Consider the following 21,769-nt stretch of genomic DNA (forward strand, 5'->3'; position numbering starts at 1 on the left):
GATGCTTTTGAAATCCCAGCCTACAATGCCCAGGGTTGTGAAACATCGCAGACAATTTCAAATGCAATGGTGAGGTTGCATCCTTCTCGCACCCAGCTGTGTTCCCAGGTCACAGGCCAAGCTGTGTACTACACATACGGCTGAACCCAAGGGACAATGGGACAAAAGAGAGGAACTGGAAGCCTAGACTTGTTGCTTCTTCCCCTACCCCCCCTCTCTTTTAGATGAGAGGCAGCCACAACTCCCAGGTCCTAATGCTGGCTCTGCTAACTGCGTTTGGTTTTAGGTGAGTTATTTCATTTTGCTGTTCCGCAGTTTCCGCATCTATAAAACTGGGGACATCACTGGGGCATGGAGTCAAGGTTTGTACAGTGCTTGGAAGCAGTGGAGCACTATGCAAGCCCTAACAAACGTCATTATTAAAGGTGCTCGGATACCGCAGTGATGAACAGTATAAATGCCTAGACTGTCTGAATTTTCAAAGGCAGCCTCCTTGCTCTGAGCATGCCAGTGAGCAATGGGGGCCTGCTGTGTCCATTCACAGCTACTGACCCGTCAAGAGGGAGAAGCACTAAGCAGAAATCAGGTTAACGTACAAGCGAAGGGCTTGTTTGCACACAAAAACTGTATCACTTCTTAGCAGTGTAGCTAAAGCGGTACAGATCCCCTAGTGTGGGTGCTGGTCTATCAGTATAAAGCTGCTTTATCATTCCCATCCAGGAAGGGGAATAAGTTATATTGGTGTACTAGCCACCTTTATACCAATACAACTGCATCCACACTAGGAGCTGTACTGATTATAACTATCTCAGTTAAAACAAACAAACAAACAAACCACACATTCCTAACAGATACCGTTATAGCACACAAGCACTGCGAGCAGACAAGGCCTAAGGGATGGCACTGCAGTTGCAGCTTGCCACAGTTTAACACACCAGCCCACATTTATAGCATCAAATCCACCCATGGGGCAGAAGAAAGAAGAACTTCTCTCACTGTTTCAAAGTCTGGTTAGGGGTCTGTGAGATTGGCTGCTGGGTTCTGTCCCTGGCTCTGCTATAGATCTGTTTTGTGACCTCGGAGAAGTCCTCTTTCTGTGCCCCATTTCTTCCCTCCACCTGGTAAAATGGGGATATTAATAAGCCTTTTCTGGTCCCTCTCAAGATTGTTTTGCGATTTCATGTGTGTGACGTGTTTTAGGATACTTAGCTGACAGGGGCTTTTTTAGTGGCTCGGTATTATCCTGTTTCCACTCCACAAGCAGGCAGGGATTGTCTCTCGCTACATCTTTGTGTGGCTCCTAACACAAGGGGTCCCCCAACCATTGCTAGGGATTTTGGGTGCTACCTGAATAAAAGGTTAATAATAATAAAAGCAGCTGGGACACGCCACAGATTACCGGCCCTATCCTGCATGCTGCTGGGAGCCCTCCACTCCCAGGTGAGAGAGACTTGGCAACTTGCAGGACTGGAGCCCCAAACAGTCTCTCAAAAGAAAGTCAAGGGAAGGTCTTAATTTGCTTTCTGTATTGGAATATAGAAACAAATTTAAGGGACTGAGCTAAACCAAGAGACCGTGTCCTTAGCTCACCGAGCTGTGGCTGGGTATTACAGCAGTCTCTGAACAGCATGCATTCCTGCAGCTCATATCTGCTGCGCTATGCAGGCCCATCCAAGAGTGAGTTCAGGACAAAGATGCAGCCTGGGAACTGCTTTGCCTACGCCCACTTCAGCCAGGCTTTTAATGTATTCCCTTCCATTTTTTAAACAGGCTGTTGCATGTTGTTAAAGTAGCCGATGTCTGATTGGCTGAAGATGACATCATTATTGATTACCGCTCGCATTCTGTTTCCTGGAGATGCTACTCCACCGGGCTCAAACCCGAATCTGTTAATTTCACAAACCAATTAATCCGCAGAGAGAATAGCCCTCTTGACTGGCAGGGTGCGTGTGTGAGTGTAAGAGTGTGCACGCGTTGGGGGAGGCCTGGTACAACTATTATTACTGAGTGTTTCTAATTAAACAAAAATGTTAATCTTGCAGCACACTGTGCAGAACTCCTCTGAGTTTAATTAAAACAACCACGGATAGAGGCGTGATCAGATTTGAGGATCAGATCAGCAGAGGAAGCATCTCCGAACACAGCATATTCCCCTGATTCAAGTGCTAGGATTTCCTTCCTGCCAGGAAAGTGAGACTGTTCTTCATCCCTTAACAACTGGATTCCATGCAATAATGCAATCAGCTCAATCCCCACAAAGACATGAACACACCCCTCTTCCCAGTCGCCAGACACCAAACCACACCTGCTACAAACTGCCTGGCTTGGACTGCGAGTTCTATTTCTAAAAGTAGTCCAAGTGTCTCCGAGAACAGAGGACTCATGATGCAAGATGAAGAAACCTGGAGGACACTTCTGGGCAAATATCTGCAGCTGACTCACGCTGGCTTTGTAGGAAAACATTTTCAGGTGTTGTGCTTGCTGTATGATTAGTCTCTCCCAAGCACCTTGTTCATACCTGCTCTTGGATTTAATGGTTTAAAAGGCCTCCCCTGGGGAAAAGCTGGTGAATTACCTCAAGGCCACTGAACAAAGTAGCATGAGAAAGTGCAGGGGAAAGGAGAGGGTACTTCAGTATTCATTTATAATAAATCCTACCAGAGGACATGCTCTGCACTGGGGGAAAAAAATGCATCAGACCGTCTAGGGCGCATGCGCTCACACGCACACAATCATACAAATAACGCCGAGATCACGGACTAGCAAGCAAAAGCACTCATAGTCTCCATCTCCTTGTCGCTCTGGAAGGTGGCAGCTCTGTGTTCAGATAATTAACTGTGCTGGAAATGAGGATGAGGAAGAGAGATAAAGCGGGGGTTTGCTGCTGCTCTTTTCCCCGGGGTCAGCATGGTTGTTTAATCATTTAAAAGGTGCGTGCGCTATGTATTAAATGCTATGCTGAAGCAACTTGAAGGATGCATAGTCAAGCACCTGGAAGTCAGGAAATGCAGAAGTGAGAGTTTCAGAGTAGCAGCCGTGTTAGTCTGTGTTCGCGAAAAGAAAAGGAGTACTTGTGGCACCTTAGAGACTAACAAATTTATTTGAGCGTAAGCTTTCGTGAGTGAGCTGTAGCTCACGAAAGCTTATGCTCAAATAAATTTGTTAGTCTTTAAGGTGCCACAAGTCCTCCTTTTCTTTTTAGAAGTGAGAGTAACACTTTGCCCTTCTCTGCAGACACCCGGATCTCATAGCATTTGATGTATGTTAATAAAGTAAGCCTCACATCGCCCCCCCCCCAATTATCACCACTGCAGAAGCAGGCGCAGAAAGCAGAAGCGACTTGCCCAAAATCACACCAAAAGTCTGCAGCAAAGCCAGGAAGAGAAGAACCCAAGTCTGTCAAGTCCCATTCCTGCACCTTGCTCATAAGGCCACGAGCACCCAGAGCTAGCTCTCATCCCCTGCATGTGTGTGCGTGATATGCCTTTGAGATGCTGATCACATACTATTTCACTTTGTATCTCATCCAGTGCATTAGATGCCCCAACAACCACCACGAGGGAGAAATGAGACAATCACTGTGCTCCACAATGAGCTCACACAGAAAAATGATATAAGGCAAAAACACCCTATCCCCCACAGACGAACACCTTCACAGAACGATCCCTCCATGTCTGACCTCTCAGTCCTCATCCTCAAAGCAAAACTGCCCAACACCTTCAGAAGATGAGCCTGGGAGATTGAAATTCATAACTCTGCTTGACACCAACATTAATGGATTTAATAAGACACTGGATATATAGCTCATTACTACAATCTGTAACACACTAACCCTCCTTTGTCTCACAACTGTAGAGATGTTACCTGCCCACTTCAGCTTGAATGGTCTCTTGCAACATGTGTTATCTCCTTATCTGTTCCACTCTTGTATTTAGCTGTGACACTGATTATGTCTAGACAGCAACTAGACACCCACGCCTGGCCCATGCTAGCCGACTTGGGCTTGTGGGGCTCAGGACGTGGGGCTGTTTCATTGCTGTGTAGACTTCTGCATTCAGGCTGCAGTCCAGGCTCTAGGACTCCGCAGAATGAGAGGGTCCCTGTAATTATATAACTGAAGACTATCTTAAGGCACAGTTGTGTGTCCAACCTTCCATTTCATATATTCTGACTTAAGAGTTTAGCTACAGAACCATAACGCTTCATTACACTATATTCTTTTTTTGGCGCTTCGTTTCCTAGGTTTTTGGCCTTTTTAAGAGAAAGAAAAAAAAAAACAGGCGACCACACAATCTTATAACTGACAAGACCAGCCAGCAAAAGCCAACTGGTGCCTAGCAACGCCATTAGAAACTTGCACGCTTGTAGGCAAAGGGCACCAGTCTGATTACTTGAATCTGCTATTGCAGCATTGCAGGCTAAGCATGCCTTTCTATACCTATGCATCATTTTTTAAAATAAAGATTGGATGTTTTTCTAAAAGATATGCTTTATTTCAAGAAGGAATTATCCCGGGGAAGTTCTATGGCCTATGTTATACCAGAGGTCAGGCTAGATGACCACAGTGGTCCCTTCTAACCTCCATCTATGAACTAATTTTCTTCCGACTTGGCTTAATTTTTAGGTCAAAGCAAGATCTACCAAACAAGTCAATTTTGAAGAAAATCTGGTGAGAGCTTTTAAAAAGTTAGTGAAGCAATTTTTAAAAAAATGCAAACGTCACTCTTTTAAAGTATGCCCCTTTTGGACTCAACATTTTCGATTGTGCATTCAAAACTGAAAAAGTATTATTTTATTTATTTCCACTGCATGGGCATAGACATAGTTGGGCCATGGCTCACCCCGATAATAACCAGGCCCACCCAAATCTGAGCCTGTGTGAATGCAGAAGCCAACTTCCATCAGGTTGTGGATCAGGAACACCTAGCTGAAGAGTGGGCTCTCAGACGATCTGTGGAATGCCATGGGTGGCAGGGAGCAGAGAACCAGCCTAGCCTGCCCCGTTGCTGCCTCTGCCCAGAGCTGTAAACTTCTCCCAGCCCTGGACAAATCTGGTGATAGCTGGGCCCTGCATAGGTGCCAACCTGCCTCTGCTGCCCTGGCTTAATCCATGCCTGCCCAATGGGGATCACTCCTCTTCACTGGCCAGCCCAGCACCCAGGCTCCATGCACTCATATCCCTTCTCTGAACCCAGTCATCCCCCTACAATCCTGCCCCCCAGAGATTTGCTACAATGTCCGATCTTTGGTCATTGCCCATCCACTTAAATTTGGTCCCACCCAAATTTCCACTCCCAGCTTCACCAGTCACTGCTTCGTTGATCTCAAAAAACGGCAGATGGGGTTTTGCTTGAGCTTTCCACATGCCCACACGGGCATTACCTTTGGGTAGGGATCATGTGTAGAAAACTTCAACACAAAATTTGACTGTTTAGGAAAATTACGAGCACCTGCAAAAAAACAAGGTGTTGCAATGGAGAGAGTTTTGCAACCTTGCCTATAGCAGGTTCTGCCAAGTTTCCCTAATAGTTATAAGAGAGCTCAGATTTATATAGACACTTTCATCTCAGAGTTTTCCAAAGTACAGCCCATTTTAGGGAGCGATGATTGTAGCCAGTACACAGTGTTGTACAAGTTGTGGGGACAGGGGAATTTTATCCTCTGACACTTACTGGGCCAAACATCTACTCTTACAAGATCCATGTGGAGGTGATAGAAGTTTGTTTTTTCAAGTTGCATCTAAAAGCTACACACAAAAGGGTGAACTGCATGGAACTCAATGTATCAACTCCTGCAGGGTGAAGGATGAAATTGACCCTGTTCGGATTTAATCCCTTGGTTCCTAGGAGTCTGGGTTTACACTACCAAGCCAATTCCCCTCCATCCTGTAGAGGCATAAAGAAAATCCTTGAGCAGACAGCCAGAGTGGATGCTGGAATGAATGGCTATGAAAAGTACAGTCCAATTCCAGCTTTCAGAAGTCATGTATACCAGGCCCATGTGTGTCTGGGAGAGGACACAGTCACTCGACAGAGAATTGCCTTCCCCTTGATCTTGCTCTCTGGCCATCAGTTCCAACTTCTTTGTGTGTTTGCATGCATGACTCTCTGCCCACAGCATCCTTCGCTGGAGAGCTAACATCTTTGCCCAGCTACTTCCTTCCCTTTTAACCAGCCTCCCTCTCTAGACCCAGCTCCTTTCTCTCTGTGGCTCAAATTCTCAGAGAGTATTTCCCAGGACTTCTGCCCCGCAGGTTTGAAAACATTTACCAGAGCTCCACTCTGGACAGCTCTGCCTGAATTTAAGCCCCATCTCAAAGCTAACCCCAGATCCTTCCCCACTGCTTTTCCTTGTTCCTTCCTAATTATCTTCCTCAGCTACCTCTCACCCTGCACATATTCTTCCTTAAACCTCTTCTGCTCCTCCAACACCAGCTTCTCTCTCTCTCCCTCAATTTCACAGTCTGTCCTCAACACAGCCATGAAGCCTGCTGCCTCCTGATGCTGAAGGGCATTTAGACAGACAGTTGCATCAGGTACAGAGCAGTCACTCACCCTAGGCTGTTCCTGGACATGATGGCATGAGGGCAGTCTGGGTGTGCTGTGCATTTGCCCAGCCTGCTGTAGCAAACGTCTGTCCCTGGCTGCTCCTCCTGTGCTGTCTGAAGAAGGGGATGGAAAAATACAATCTGCTTATGCCGGGGGAAAAAAAACCCTCCCATGTATGTGGAGCCTGGAGAAACTCCACAGCCTGGAAGTGGGGTGCTTGTGCCAACCACCTTTCCTTCTCTGTAGGCTTCCATGGAGAATGTCAACAGCTAGAGTCAACAACAACTGAAAAACACTTTCAAAACCTCCCCAGTTTCTATTGCATTCTCCACACCCAGCAGGGCCAGCTTTGCAGGCACAAACTCTGGCCACGTGGGAAAAAGCAGTCACTCTTTAGAATCACAGAGTTAGAAGGGACCGCAAGGGTCCTACCTAGAGTTCTCCCAAGGCTCAGATCCCTTGGGAAATGGAGCAGGAAAGACAAACCAGCCAGCCTGGCTGGAGTCAGAAAGACACTACTGGAAGTTGAATGGTAGCCACCATGGGGTCTGTTCAGTGAGGAGCTGTTGAGTGCTTCTGCTCCTGACATACCTTTGCTTCCTGCTTTTGACCAAAAGGACACAACCTCTTATCTGCTGGGCGCAGCCTCCAAGACATCAGGCGTGTCAGGGGTCTGATCCTGGGGCAGCTGATTCCCCAGTGTACAGGCAAAGGGGGCTACCTCTAACCCCTGAAGCATCAAATGGGGAGGGTGCCCTCTCTTTCTGTTCCTCTGACTGTCTGCACAGGTGCCCTGGGAACCCTGTAACTGCTCAGACCTGTGCATGACATGAACGTGCACATGTGTATCTGAGCATGCCCACCGCAAGGGAGCTGGCACACTGCAGAATGACTGCTATCCCATTCCCGCATGGCCAGTCAATGCTGGGTCCCATGTTTCCACAGTCAACGGTGCGCTAGAGTAGCAGCTTCTGCAAGTGACAGGTCACGTATGCCTCCCGTCTGCACGGCAGCCTCTGGCCTTATGTTAAGCATTAGGCTACTGGGGGCCTGTTCTATGGGTGAGAAAGACAGGAATGAGGGACACAAGGAAAGAGGAGGAGAGGGAGGCGGAGGAAAGGAGAAATAGATGCCAGCATGCTATCTTTCAGATTCTCTCTGTGATTGTAGAGGTTAATGGATTCATGCTTTGTCCTTTTAACTCTCCCAGCACTTACAAATGGGTCCAGCACAGGGTAAAGAGAAGTCAATCTCTGCTGTCTGAAAGCCAAGGAAAGGTCAGGAGAAGAATAACTTCAACTGAGGAGGAGAGAGGAGTGGGCGGGGGGGGGGGGGGAGGGCAGAGAAATCTATAAAGAATCTGCAGCCCCGTCTGCCTCCCAAGCTTCCCGCTCATCACCTCACTCGCTCTTTCTCTCCGCCACTCAGATTTCATTATGTGGGGATCCAAGCTGCCCTCCCACCAGCCAGCTAATACAGGCACCTAACAAGGTCCTGGTGGGCGCAGAGAGCTAGAGCTTTCTGAGCAGCATGCCACAGGTATGCTGGAGAGGTGCCGGCAGTAATGGGGCTCCGCTGGGCCTGGCTACACGCATAATGAGTCAGGCAACCAGGAGAGGCAAGCTCCTGTTTTGTTGTCTGTTTCGCTGACACTTATCTGATGCCGGTACCTGAGGAGCCATTGTCACACGGTGCATGCAAGGAGCCCCGCTGCCAAGCACAGCTCCTCATTACCTGAATGATGCAGCTCCTCTGTCGGAAACAGCATGTTCCCATTGCCAGGGCAATCCAGAGTCTTCGCTAGGACCAGGACTGCAGGACAAATGCTCACTCTGCTGCTTCCTCTTAATCTCAAGTATTGGAAACCTCCTCCTCAGGAACTATTACAAAGGCACCTTCCTCAGGAACCTTCACAGCTCCTCAGAAATTAGTGGCACCCTACTGAATGCAGCTCCAGACCGCTCAGTGGCACTCAGAGACAGGTGCCATCTTGTCAGAGAGTGGCCTTCCTAAGCCGTGATGCCACAGATTCTACAGGGAGCAACAACCTGCCACATGCTGCTGATAGTACTAAGTGCCACGTGGTGAAGAAATGTAGGAGTGACATTGAGACTCAGAGACACCTGCATGAAGGGTGCTAGGCGGGTGACAGAGACAAACAGGGCTGCATGAATGGCGTCAGGAGAGTAGCAAGGAGACACCTGCACGAAGGGGGCCAGTTGTGATTGGGCCATGGATCTGTCTATTTCAAAGACAGCTGGCATTTTGACAACAGAAGGCCACCAGCTGGACAGCAGGAGGGTGCTCCCTATCACAGGTGGAGGTGCTTTGCTACGTGAACTTTGTGTTAGGTCTTTGTTCACCACAGTAAATTGGGAACCTGCGCATAAATTCAGCTCACCAAGTCACACTAGAGAACAGGATGACTGGCTCCTTACACACATAACTATAAAGTACAGGAAAAAAGCTGTGTGATCTTGGGAGACTTTAATTTGAGGGACATATGCTGGAAGTCTCATGCTGCCAGTACTAAAACATCCTTGGACTATGTAAATACTATACATGTCAAGTTCCTAACTCAAAAAGTGTTGCACTCAACACAAGGGAATTCTATATTAGACCTTGTCTTGATAGATAAAGAGGATCTGACCGCAGATCTAAAAATTAATGGCAGCTTAGATAATCATGACTTGATTACATTTATAATATGCAAACAAAAAAAGTCCAGAACAATAATAGCTGAAAACAATAAAAGCTGAAAACAATTATGGCTGAATCAGCTAGGAAGAAGAATTTAATCAGAACATTGTGCATGGTAATTGGGAATTGTTTAAGAACACCTTACTAGATGCCCCAAAAGCCATAACTGAGGAAGAAGGCAGTACTGGTTAAAAAACTTAGAGACTTAGAGGGGAAGTGAAGGCAGCTACAAATTTTTTTTTTAAAAAAACACCCCATAATAAATGGAAGGATGAGGAAGTTGATAGCAATTAATATAAATCAGATGCTAGGAATTATAGAAAACTGACAAGGGAAGCAAAGGGACACAAGGAGAAATTTATGGTCAGCAGAGTTAAGGATGATAATAATAAGTTTTTAAAATATATTAGGAGCAAAAAGAATCCTAACAATGGCATTGGTCCATTACTAGATGGAAATGATAAAATTATCAATAATAATGCAGAAAAGAAAGACATGTTCCATAAATATTTCTGTTCTGTATTTGGGAAAAATACATGATGTAGTCATCATTTGATGATGAGAACACTCTTTCCATTCCACTTGTATCTCTGGAGGATACAACAGCTACTAAACAGCAGCTACTAAAGTTAGACATTTTAAAAATAACTTGCATCCAAGAGTTTTAAAAGAGTTGGCTGAGGAGCTCACTGGACCATTAATGTTGCTTTTCAATAAGTCTTGGAACACTGGCAAAATTCCAGAAAACTGGAACAAAGCTAACATTGTGCCAATGTTTAACAAGGGAAACGGGATGATCCGAGTAATTATAGGCCTGTCAATCTGACATTGATCCCAAGCAAGATAACGGAATAGCTGATTTGGGACTAAATTAATAAAGAATTAAAAGATGGTAATGTAATTAATGTCAATCAACATGGTTTTATGGAAAATAGAGCCTGTCAAACTAAACTGATTTATTTTAATGAGACTACAAATTTGGTTGATAAAGATAATAGTGTTGATGTAACATATTTAGACTTCTGTAAGGCATTTGACTTAGCAGCACATGATATTTTGATTAAAAAACTAGAACAATATACAATTAACAAGACACACATTAAATGGATTAAAAGATGGCTAACTAATAGGTCTCAAAAAGCAATTGTAAACAGGGAATCATCACTGAGTGGTGTGTTTCTAGTCAGGTCTCAGAAGGATTGCTTCTTGGCCCTACACTATTTAGCACTATTATAAATGACCTGGAAGGAAACATAAAATTATCCCTGATATGGTTTGCAAATGACACAAAAATTGGGGGAGTGGCAAATAAAGAAAAGGATGGATCACTGATATAGAGCAACTTGGATTGTTTGATAAACTGGATGCAAACAAATTATGTGCGTTTTAATATGGCTAAATGTAAATGTATATACCTAGGAACAAAGAATGTAAAAAAACTTTCAGGATAGAGGATTCTATCCTGGGAAACAGTGATTCTTCAAAAGATTTGCGGGTGGTGGTGGATAATCAGCTGAATATGACCTCCAAGTATGGCACCGTGGCCAAAACAGGTAATGCATAAATGGAGAATCTCAAGTATGATTGGAGAGATTATTTTGCCTCTGTATTTGGCACCGGTACAGCCACTGCTGGAATACTGTGTCCAGTTCCGGCATGCATAATTCAAGAAGGATGCTGATAAATTGGAGAGAGTTCACGGAAGAGCCAAGAAAATGATTAAAGGATTAGAAAACCTACCTTATAGTGATAGATTCAAGGAGCTCAATCTATTTAGCTTAACAAAGAGAAGATTCGGGGTGACTTGATTAGTCTATAAGTACATACATGAGGAACAAATATTTGATAACGGGCTCTTCAGTGTAGCAGAGAAAGGTATAAAACAATCCAATAGCAGGAAGCTGAAGCTAGACAAATTCAGACAGGAAATAAGAGGTACACTTTTAACAGTGAAGGTCATTAACATTTGGAACAATTTACCAAGGGTCTTAGTGTATTTTCCCTCACTGGCAATTTTTACATCAAGATCGGATGTTTTTCTAAAAGATCTGTTCTAGGAATTATGCAGGGGCAGTTCTCCAGCCTGTGTATACAGGAAGTCAGACTAGATCAGAGGTTCTCAAAGTGGGGTGTGTGGAATTTATTCAGAGGGGAGGGCATGAGAAACTTCAGGAGGAAAAAAAAAACGAACATCCACCTTACTATGCACAGGGACATGCACAGCAATATAAATCTGGCTGCTTTTGGAGGGGCACTTTCTACACCCCTGAGGCTGGAGGAGCTTGCTCTCCCCTGGTGGCCAGAAGAGCTGACTCTCCATCTGCGGCCCCACGGCTGGAGGAGCAGTCATCTCCTGCCCCAGCCCAACACCAGAGAAGTGCGTTGCCCCCATGGATGGGGGAGGGGTGCGTGCCCCTGCTTGCCCTCCCTTGCTCTGACTGTGCACATTTTATTCGCAGCAAAAACTAGCAACGCTGATTCATCCAGACATATCAGGCCCTCCGATGGAGTTGTGCATTTGTCTTTAGATGGCGCTGGGCATTTTGATGGATTTCTGTGAAGCTTGCCTAGCATTATGCAAAGTCATTGCCATCTGAACCTGAATCCATTTGCTACAACGCATTGTGCCCGTTTAATTGTAAGCACGGACCATTCATGCCACAAGAAAAAAAAAATAACTCGAGTGAAAAAACAAAGATGTCGAAACAGATTCAAGTGAAGCATCCCACCACATCTAGCAGTAGATGTACCTGTGTGGTGGAAGGGGTGGGGGTGTAAATTACTACAGACACAAACAAGGGGCATGCGATCCAAAAAGTTTGAGAACCACTGGACTAGATGATCACAATGGTCCCTTCTGGCCTACGCATCTATGAATTAGGAACTTGCTCATGGGCCATTCAGCAAAAGTACTTTAAAAGCTACCGGGAGGAATACTTTGCAACTGACAGAGATCCCTACAGCCTTCTGGGCTGGGAGCTCGTATTCCATGCTCTGCCATGAGGCTGGCTGGGAACTCCTAAATCTATCACTAAAGATGTAGAAGCAGCTGCACAACCAGTGCTCCTACTGGAAGGACCCATACATCCAATACATTCCTACAGCATTTCCTCTTGGGAGCTCCCCACCCAAGCAGGGCTCCCACACCGTTCCCTATGGCAACACCTGCTGGGAACACCCTCCCAGCCAGTGTACACACCATTCCCTATAGGGCCTTCCCATCAGGATGATATACAAGCTCTTCTTGTCTGAACCAAGAAACTCTAGCATCTCCTCCCCAAAAGTGGGTTCATTTCTGTTAGCAGGTTGGCTTTGTTCCATGTTGTAGTGGTTTTAGATTTCTGGGACTAATAAATAACCACCCAGTAGGCAGGAAACATCTGGAGGCATGAAAAGCAGGAGAATAACGACAGCGGGCCCTGCACACACACACCCTTACTCCCCCGCCAGGCCCCAAAACACACACTGTGCTCACAGAGAATGTTTCAAACGGATGAAACATAACAAGAGTCTGTAGATATATCCCTTACAGTGGGGACTGGTATGAGAGGACAAACGGCAGACAGGGTCTTGAGGGAGAATGTGGCATAAGCTGGGGGTTCTCATCCTTTTTCTTTCTGAGCTCCCCCCACCCCACCCTCCCCAACATGCTATGGAAACTCAACGGCCCACATGGGCTGCCATAACTGTTTTTCTGTATATAAACCCCCTGAAACCTGCTCATAGCCCCCCTGGGGGCCTGGATCCCCAGCTGAGAACCACCGGTATAGGCAAAGGCCAGAAGGAGCCCAAGGGAGAACAGGGGAGGAAGGGACCTGGACAAGGAAAGGGAATTGGATAGCAGCCTGTCACGCAGGAGCTCAGCCTCACTACATCAAACGATAGGTGCTCTCTTGGGACCCTGGATGACAGGGATTAGACTTCAGAGAACGATGGAGTCTTCCTGAGCTGTCCATAAACGTCCTGAGAAGGGAGTTTCCATGGGACAGGACAGAGCAGGGCTGAGACAGAAAGGCCACCTGAAGCATTTGAGGGAGGAAAGGAGCGAGCAAGAGCGAGAATGTCCCAGCACAGCCCCATCTATGCAGAGATGGCTGGGCACAGTTCCTGCGAAACTGAGGAGAAACATTGCCACAGGTGCTGGGGAACGTAGTCACAAAGTGGGGAGCTTCTCCCACCCAGCTGCAAACAGAGCCACTCCCAGCGAGCTGCCCTTAATATACTACCCCAGACAGGTGAGGTGCACTCCCACTGCTGCTCCCCAGAATCAGTGATGCTTTGGGAACAGGCAAAGGTGGGCATTTGTGCCTCAGCCCCACTATTCGTATGGCAACTTTGTAAGAACAAAAGAATGGCCATACTGGGTCTGTCCAAAGATCCATCTAGCCCAGTATCCTGTCTTCCAACAGTGGCTAATGCCAGGTGCCCCAGAGGGAATGAACAGAACAGAGAATCATCAAGGGATCCATCCCCTGTCGCTCATTCCCAGCTCCTGGCAAACAGCCACTGATGGGCCTATCCTCCAGGAATTTATCTTTTTTTTTTTTGAACCCTGTTATATCCTGGCTTTCACAGAATCCTCTGGCAAGGAGTTCCACAGGTTGACTATGCGTAGTGTAAAAAAAAATACTTCTTTTTGTTTGTTTTAAACCTGTTGCCTATTAATTTCATGTGGTGGCCCCTAGTTCTTGTATTATGAGGAGTAAATAACACTTGCTTATTTACTTTCTCCACACCCATCATAATTTTATAGACCTCCTTCATATCCCCCCTTAGTCAACTCTTTTCCAAGCTGAGAAGTCCCAGTCTTATTAATCTCTCCTCATATGAAAGCCATTCCATACCCTTCATCACATTTGTTGCCGTTTTCTGAACCTTTCCCAACACCAATGTATCTTTTGAGATGGGGTGACCACATCTGCATGCAGTATTCAAGGTGTGGGAGTACCATGGATTTATATAGAAGCAAGATGATATTTTCTGTCTTAATGCAGAACGGATGGGGAGAAAAGGGGTCAGGAAGGGGGAACTGCAGCAGGAAGACCTCATCACCCAGAGAGCGGGTATCCTTCACCCTGCCAGCAGCCCTGCACCGACATGGCAGCGTGCTCTTTACCTCGGAGAACGGTGAGCTTAGCATGGACGGTAATCTCCCCATGAGCATTCTGGGCGACGCACTCGTAGACATTCTCATCCCTGGGAGTCCGGAGGGGCTGGATCCTCAGGACAGCACCCGCACTCTCGTCAAATTCAATGGTCTGAGACAGAAAGGGAGACAGAGGGATTGAGTACAAGGCCCGGGCCCTGGGCATGCTTGGTCTTGCCCACACATCGATCCGGCTACAGCAGCCCCCCCTTCCTGCCCATCAGTTCTGCATTTCTCCCTCAAGACCTGCCGCAATGCTCACGGAAGACAATGACAGTCTTTGCACTCGCTTCAACAGGCTCTGCATCAAGACCTGTGATTACAGGATTGAATCGCACCTGACCCCTCTGCCCTTTTCATTCAACGAAAGCTCCCCTACTCAGCCAAAAGCCCTGGAACACCAGTGAAATGATGAGCCTTTGCAGGAGTATGGGGATGCAGAGACAGGAGCGCAAAAACAGAATGAAATATTTGAGCCCCCTCTTTACCCGATCTGCCCAAAGAGCAGACGTCAGAATGTCCCTCCCAACCCACAGCCGGCTAGCAGGGTAGAGGTCCCATTGTGGGTCAAGGCTAAGGGTGTCAAAATATGACTATTGCCCTCTCCTTGCCCTGCCACACACTCTTATTTAGATATTACAAATAAATTGGGTCTGGCCTGGAATGCCAGTAATGTTCACCCTGGGCTGTGGTAAACATTAAAAAAAAATAAATAAAAATGGACGGGGTAGGGAAGGTGTATTTAAAGAGTTGGCTGAGCTGGAAAAACGTCAGATTAAAAGGGCCAGTCCATCTTGTGTTTCTTGGTGGAGAGGAAGAAGCAGCTTTATAATAGACACTTAAAAAGAGGCAACAAATGTGCCTAGTATCCTCTCATTTTGCAAAAATCACACAGCTTAAGCCTCCCAGCTGTTAAAGGCTGAGAACTCACAACTCCCCCGCCCCCACACACACACTTTTATTGACACCTTAGGGAATTCATGTAACAAAGCTGCTTTATGTCTGCTTTGCTCTTTTTACTACTTACACACACACTAATGTCGACACGTCAATCAGCGATGTGACGATGACAGCATGTGTCGATGTACCTGAGCTAACTCTGAACTAGCTAGTTCCAGTAACAACAGCAGTGAAGCTGCAGCAGCATGGACTAGTTGCTCAAGTACATACCTAGGGTCCCAGCTGGGCTTGTAAAGACCATGCTGCTGCGGCTAGATCAAAGCTAGCTCAGGTATGTCTATACCTGCTTCAGTCACAACTCTGACGGCAGCCGCGTGGACTCACATAGTTCCAGTCTGTCTCTTACCTCAAATCTCTGTGAGTTCACTTTCTTCCCCTTCTTGTTCCAGGTGACCCGGGGCTTGGGATCCCCCGTTGCTTGGCATACAAAAGAAGCCACACCTCCTGACACGCCAATTTGGTCCACTGGTTTTTTAATGAACTCAGGGGGACCTTTAAAAAACAAACAAACAAACAAACAAACAGTAGACAAGCCCTTATAAGAAGCTGTCGTAGTTAATAAAAATCCACCATTGCTTATACTATTACGGCTATCTAGCAGAGCTGGGGAGTTACCATGGAGCCTATCAAGCACTAGTTTCCAAGGAGACACCTTTGTGGTGCTGCCCTGCCCCTCAGTTTTACAAACGGGGCACCTGTTTCTTTGTTCTAAGTCTCTTTCTGGTGACTTAGAAAACAGAACTCAAATGTCCCGTGAAACTTTACACCAACCCATTGGTGTATCTCTATATGCAATGCTATAATTGGTGGGGGAACACAAAGCCCCTGGAGTAGGGGAAGCCCCTAGGAGGCATGGGAGAACAGGGGTGCACCCAGAGCCTCTGGCAAAGGGGGAGAATGGAGGACATTGGCATGGGAGAGGGGGCACACAGAGGTGAATAAAGAGAATCTAGGTGAGCATGGGCGAAAACAGCGGGCAAATAGGGGTTCACCCACATGGCTTGGGCATGAGGGACACTGCTATGGAGGGAATGGGGGGCACACAGAGCCCGTGCCATAGAGTCAGAGAATGTAAGACAATGGTATGGGGAGGGAGGGGGACATGGCATGTGGCAGGAGGAATGGGGGGGGACACACAGAGCCCCTGGCATCAGGGAGAGAGTGGGGATGAGGTGCAGTGAGTCCCTGAAAGAGAGAGGGATGGGAGGGTGGAGCTTGTGGGGGAACAGAGGGATGCAAGGAGCCCCTGGTATGTGCCACATGCTTAGCCTACAGAAGCTAGGAAGTATGTGACCCATTTTTGTGTGTGTGCGCGCATGTGTATTTTTATACACACACACATCCCCGTACGTTGGAAAAGCGAGCTGACAATGTAGAGCAACAAACCAAATTCATCACCCCTTGAAACAATCAAGCTGTCAAAACTGAGTGCAGCGCCAGAGTTTGTGGACTGCTCCTGCAGCTTTCCCCCAAGGAGACTCTGCAGGCTTTTAAACCCAAAACCAGGGGATCTGCACAGCTCAGAGAGGAATCCAAAAGCCCCTCAAACGCCTCTCACATCCAGCTGCTCAGAGATGCAGGGATGCCTGATTAAAAAAAAAACCCATTCACAGCTGTGGCTGGGTTTTATCCTTCCCTAGACAGTGACTCCCCTCCAAGCCTGACAGCCTTCAAGAGCACCTCTGAAGGAAGAGGGAGAGGGGAAGACTGGGTAAACATTACAAGCAAGGAAAGAAAGAGTCAAGGGGCTTCTGGCAGGAGGAGGGCTAGACAAGGAGGAATCTATCTAGAACAGTGGTTCTCAACCTATTAATCATTGTGGGCTGCAGTGTTACCTGTGCCACAGGTTGAAAACTACAGCACCCCTCACACACATCCTACCCACATCGCTATGCCCAGCACCCCCAGCCCAGAGACCCCTCCACAGAGTGGGGCCAGGAATGGAGTGCCCAGGTGGCCTGTGGGGTTGGGCAGCAGGGATCCTGGACCCTGTTGTGTGGAGCTGGGCGCCAATCCTGACCTCTGCTGTGTAGGGCCAGGTGGCAGCCCCGATCCGGATCCTGGACCCTGCTGCAGGGGGTCGGGCGGCACCCCTGCCCCGCCCCACCACTAAGCCCGACCCCCGCCACGCGTGGCCAAGCAGCAGCCCTGACCCCGGACGCTGCTGCAGGGGGCTGGGCGGCAGCCCGACCCCAACTCCGGACCCTGCTGTAGAGGGCTGGGCAGTGACTCAGTCTCTGGACCGCATTGCCCTTTAGCACACAGCTGGGCTGCAGGTTGAGAACCACTGTTCTAGAATCTCCCAAAGAGGCCTTCCTTCCATGTCTGTTCCAGCTCTAACCTGCTCTGCCAGCACAGTTTCCTCTACTCTAGTTAGTTTAAAATTGACTGAAATATTTAAATCACAAGGCCACAGCTGTGTTCAAATAAAATCACTCAGATCATAAAGTTGCCGCCTGTTATTCTTGTGGAAGTAGACCACACGACTGCAAAATGTGCATATTTATATGTATATATTCAGGGTCTATAAAGCAAGATGCAGACAGCCTACTAAAAAGAGCGCTTCAGAAGAGGTTGAATGGGAGCCCAGGAAAAGTCCCCGGTGAATTGCAGTGATCTAATGTGAAGAGGAAGTGCCCTCTTCTCCTTCCCAGCTCCATCTCCTTGCTGGGTAACTGGTATATAAATAAAAGCTGGTGTGTGATGGAATCAAGTGTTTGTTTCCATGCTGGAGGTAAATACAATTTGTTGGAGCTGTTTGTGTCCTGCTGAATGTTGTGCGCACAAGCATTAGATTTATAAATATCGAAATCTATATTTAGAGAGGTCACAGAGTTGCTCTTGCACTTTTACAGCTCAAGGTTGCCAGAAAGTCCTGTTGGAAACTCCTGCATTCAAGAATTTGTCATTTGCTTGTAAAAATCTGCTCTGGGCTAAAACATAAATGCACAGTCTCTGCCCAAGGCCTTCTCTCTCCCCTGTCCCCCCTGCCTCCTGAGTTAAAATCTGAAAAGTCCACACAGGTCAATTTTTGAGCTGTACCAGTGCAGCTGAAAAGGTCAAGGGCTTCTTAAAGACATCAAAATTACACATTAGTCTTAGAAATCAGATTCTTTACTAAAATTAAAAATCTAGCCTGTGACTAATCATCCATAATATCGACAATTATTGTAGAAGGCAAGGTGATCTAGTTATTAGAGCAAACTACTGGGAGCTAGGACTCTGGGGTTCTACTTCTGGCTCTGGGAGGGGAGTATGATCTAATGGTTACAGCAAGAGACTGAGAACCTGCACTCCTAGGCTGCATTTCTGGCTCCATCATTGACTCATTGTATGCTCATGAGCAAATCGCTTCATCTGTGGCTCAGTTACCCCCATCTGTAATCTGGGAACAACAGTTACCTGTCTTGCATGGCGGTTGTGCTGCTAAATTGCACATAAAGCATTCCCTACAAATGGAAAGAAAATCAATTCAAGAGGAGTTACTGTTTCCAAAACTCTGGGTCCCTCAGATCCAGCATCTGCCTCTAATCTCTGCTAACCACAGCACCCACGCTGATTCCCACACTGGTCACAAAGGAGCCACCCACCCCAATCCCATAGCATTGTATATCAATGATGAGTTAGAATGTAAAGAAATAAGAAGCGATGCAATGGATAAGACAGAGTCTGTCTGGGCAAAAATTACATTGGGGAAGAAAACTAGTAAAGCCTCTCCTATGATAGTGCTTGGGGTGTGCTATAGACCTCCGGGATCTAATTTGGTTATGGATAGAGCCCTTTTTGATGTCTTTAATAAAGTAAATACTAATGGAAACTGCGTGATCATGGGAGACTTTAACTTCCCAGATATAGACTGGAGGACCAGTGCTAGTAATAATAATAGGGCTCAGATTTTCCTAGATGCGATAGCTGATGGATTCCTTCAACAAGTAGTTGCTGAACCGACTAGAGGGGATGCCATTTTAGATTTAATTTTGGTGAGTAGCGAGGACCTCATAGAAGAAATGGTTGTAGGGGACAATCTTGGCTCAAGTGATCATGAGCTAATTCAGTTCAAACTAAATGGAAGGATTAACAAAAATAAATCTGCAACTAGGGTTTTTGATTTCAAAAGGGCTGACTTTCAAAAATTAAGGCAATTAGTTAGGGAAGTGGATTGGACTGAAGAACTTATGGATCTAAAGGCAGTTGAGGCCTGGGATTACTTTAAATCAAAACTGCAGAAGCTATCGGAAGCCTGTATCCCAAGAAAGGGGAAAAAATTCATAGGAAGGAGTTGTAGACCAAGCTGGATGAGCAAGCATCTTAGAGAGGTGATTATGAAGAAGCAGAAAGCATACAGGGAGTGGAAGATGGGAGGGATCAGCAAGGAAACCTATCTAATTGAGGTCAGAAGATGTAGGGATAAAGTCAGAGAGGCTAAAAGTCGAGTAGAGTTGGACCTTGCAAAGGGAATTAAAACCAATAGTAAAAGGTTCTATAGCCATATAAATAAGAAGAAAACTAAGAAGGAAGAAGTGGGGCCGCTTAACACTGAGGATGGAGCGGAGGTTAAAGATAATCTAGGCATGGCCCAATATCTAAACAAATACTTTGCCTCAGTCTTTAATAAGGCTAAAGAGGATCTTGGGGATAATGGTAGCATGACAAATGGGAAGGAGGATATAGAGGTAGATATTACCATATCAGAGGTAGAAGCGAAACTGAAACAGCTTAATGGGACTAAATCGGGGGGCCCAGATAATCTTCATCCAAGAATATTAAAGGAATTGGCACCTGAAATTGCAAGCCCATTAGCAAGAATTTTTAATGAATCTGTAAACTCAGGAGTAGTACCGAATGATTGGAGAATTGCTAATATAGTTCCTATTTTTAAGAAAGGAAAAAAAAGTGATCCAGGTAACTACAGGCCAGTTAGTTTGACATCTGTAGTATGCAAGGTCCTGGAAAAAATTTTGAAGGAGAAATTAGTTAAGGACATTGAAGTCAATGGTAAATGGGACAAAATACAACATGGTTTTACAAAAGGTAGATCGTGCCAAACCAACCTAATCTCCTTTTTTGAAAAAGTAACAGATTTTTTAGATAAAGGAAATGCAGTGGATCTAATTTACCTAGATTTCAGTAAGGCATTTGATACCGTGCCACATGGGGAATTATTAGTTAAATTGGAGAAGATGGGGATCAATATGAACATCAGAAGGTGGATAAGGAATTTGTTAAAGGGGAGACTGCAACGGGTCCTACTGAAAGGCGAACTGTCAGGTTGGAGGGAGGTTACCAGTGGAGTTCCTCAGGGATCGGTTTTGGGACCAATCTTATTTAATCTTTTTGTTACTGACCTTGGCACAAAAAGTGGGAGTGTGCTAATAAAGTTTGCAGATGATACAAAGCTGGGAGGTATTGCCAATTCGGAGAAGGATCGGGATATTATACAGGAGGATCTGGATGACCTTGTAAACTGGAGTAATAGTAATAGGATGAAATTTAATAGTGAGAAGTGTAAGGTTATGCATTTAGGGATTAATAACAAGAATTTTAGTTATAAGCTGGGGACGCATCAATTAGAAGTAACGGAAGAAGAGAAGGACCTTGGAGTATTGGTTGATCATAGGATGACTATGAGCTGCCAATGTGATATGGCTGTGAAAAAAGCTAATGCGGTTTTGGGATGCATCAGGAGAGGCATTTCCAGTAGGGATAAGGAGGTTTTAGTACCGTTATACAAGGCACTGGTGAGACCTCACCTAGAATACTGTGTGCAGTTCTGGTCTCCCATGTTTAAAAAGGATGAATTCAAACTGGAGCAGGTACAGAGAAGGGCTACTAGGATGATCCGAGGAATGGAAAACTTGTCTTATGAAAGGAGACTTAAGGAGCTTGGCTTGTTTAGCCTAACTAAAAGAAGGTTGAGGGGAGATATGATTGCTCTCTATAAATATATCAGAGGGATAAATAGAGGAGAGGGAGAGGAATTATTTAAGCTCAGCACCAATGTGGACACAAGAACAAATGGGTATAAACTGGCCACCAGGAAGTTTAGACTTGAAATCAGACGAAGGTTTTTAACCATCAGAGGAGTGAAGTTTTGGAATAACCTTCCAAGGGAAGCAGTGGGGGCAAAAGATCTATCTGGTTTTAAGATTCTACTCGATAAGTTTATGGAGGAGATGGTATGATGGGATAATGGGATTTTGGTAAGTAACTGATCTTTAAATATTCAGGGTAAATAGGCCAAATCCCCTGAGATGGGATATTAGATGGATGGGATCTGAGTTACTATAGAAAATTCTTTCCTGGGTATCTGGCTGGTGAATCTTGCCCATATGCTCAGGGTTTAGCTGATTGCCATATTTGGGGTCGGGAAGGAATTTTCCTCCAGGGCAGATTGGAGAGGCCCTGGAGGTTTTTC

General features: G+C 46.1%; 1 protein-coding gene across 32 annotated transcripts in view; it reads right to left on the reverse strand.

Moving 5' to 3' along the window:
* PTPRS (protein tyrosine phosphatase receptor type S) overlaps positions 1-21,769 on the reverse strand; it is a 251,694-nt gene that overhangs the window by 91,522 nt on the left and 138,403 nt on the right. For all 32 annotated transcript variants that reach the window (XM_043502577.1, XM_038383799.2, XM_043502564.1 and 29 more), the window contains exons 3-4: positions 15,701-15,846; positions 14,365-14,506 (exon numbers count right to left, since the gene is read on the reverse strand). In XM_043502577.1, the coding sequence (XP_043358512.1) occupies positions 14,365-14,506; positions 15,701-15,846 (288 nt within the window). The remainder of the gene's footprint in view (positions 1-14,364; positions 14,507-15,700; positions 15,847-21,769) is intronic.

This window comes from Dermochelys coriacea, chromosome 25 (assembly GCF_009764565.3).
Source record: "Dermochelys coriacea isolate rDerCor1 chromosome 25, rDerCor1.pri.v4, whole genome shotgun sequence".
NCBI lineage: Eukaryota > Metazoa > Chordata > Testudines > Dermochelyidae > Dermochelys > Dermochelys coriacea.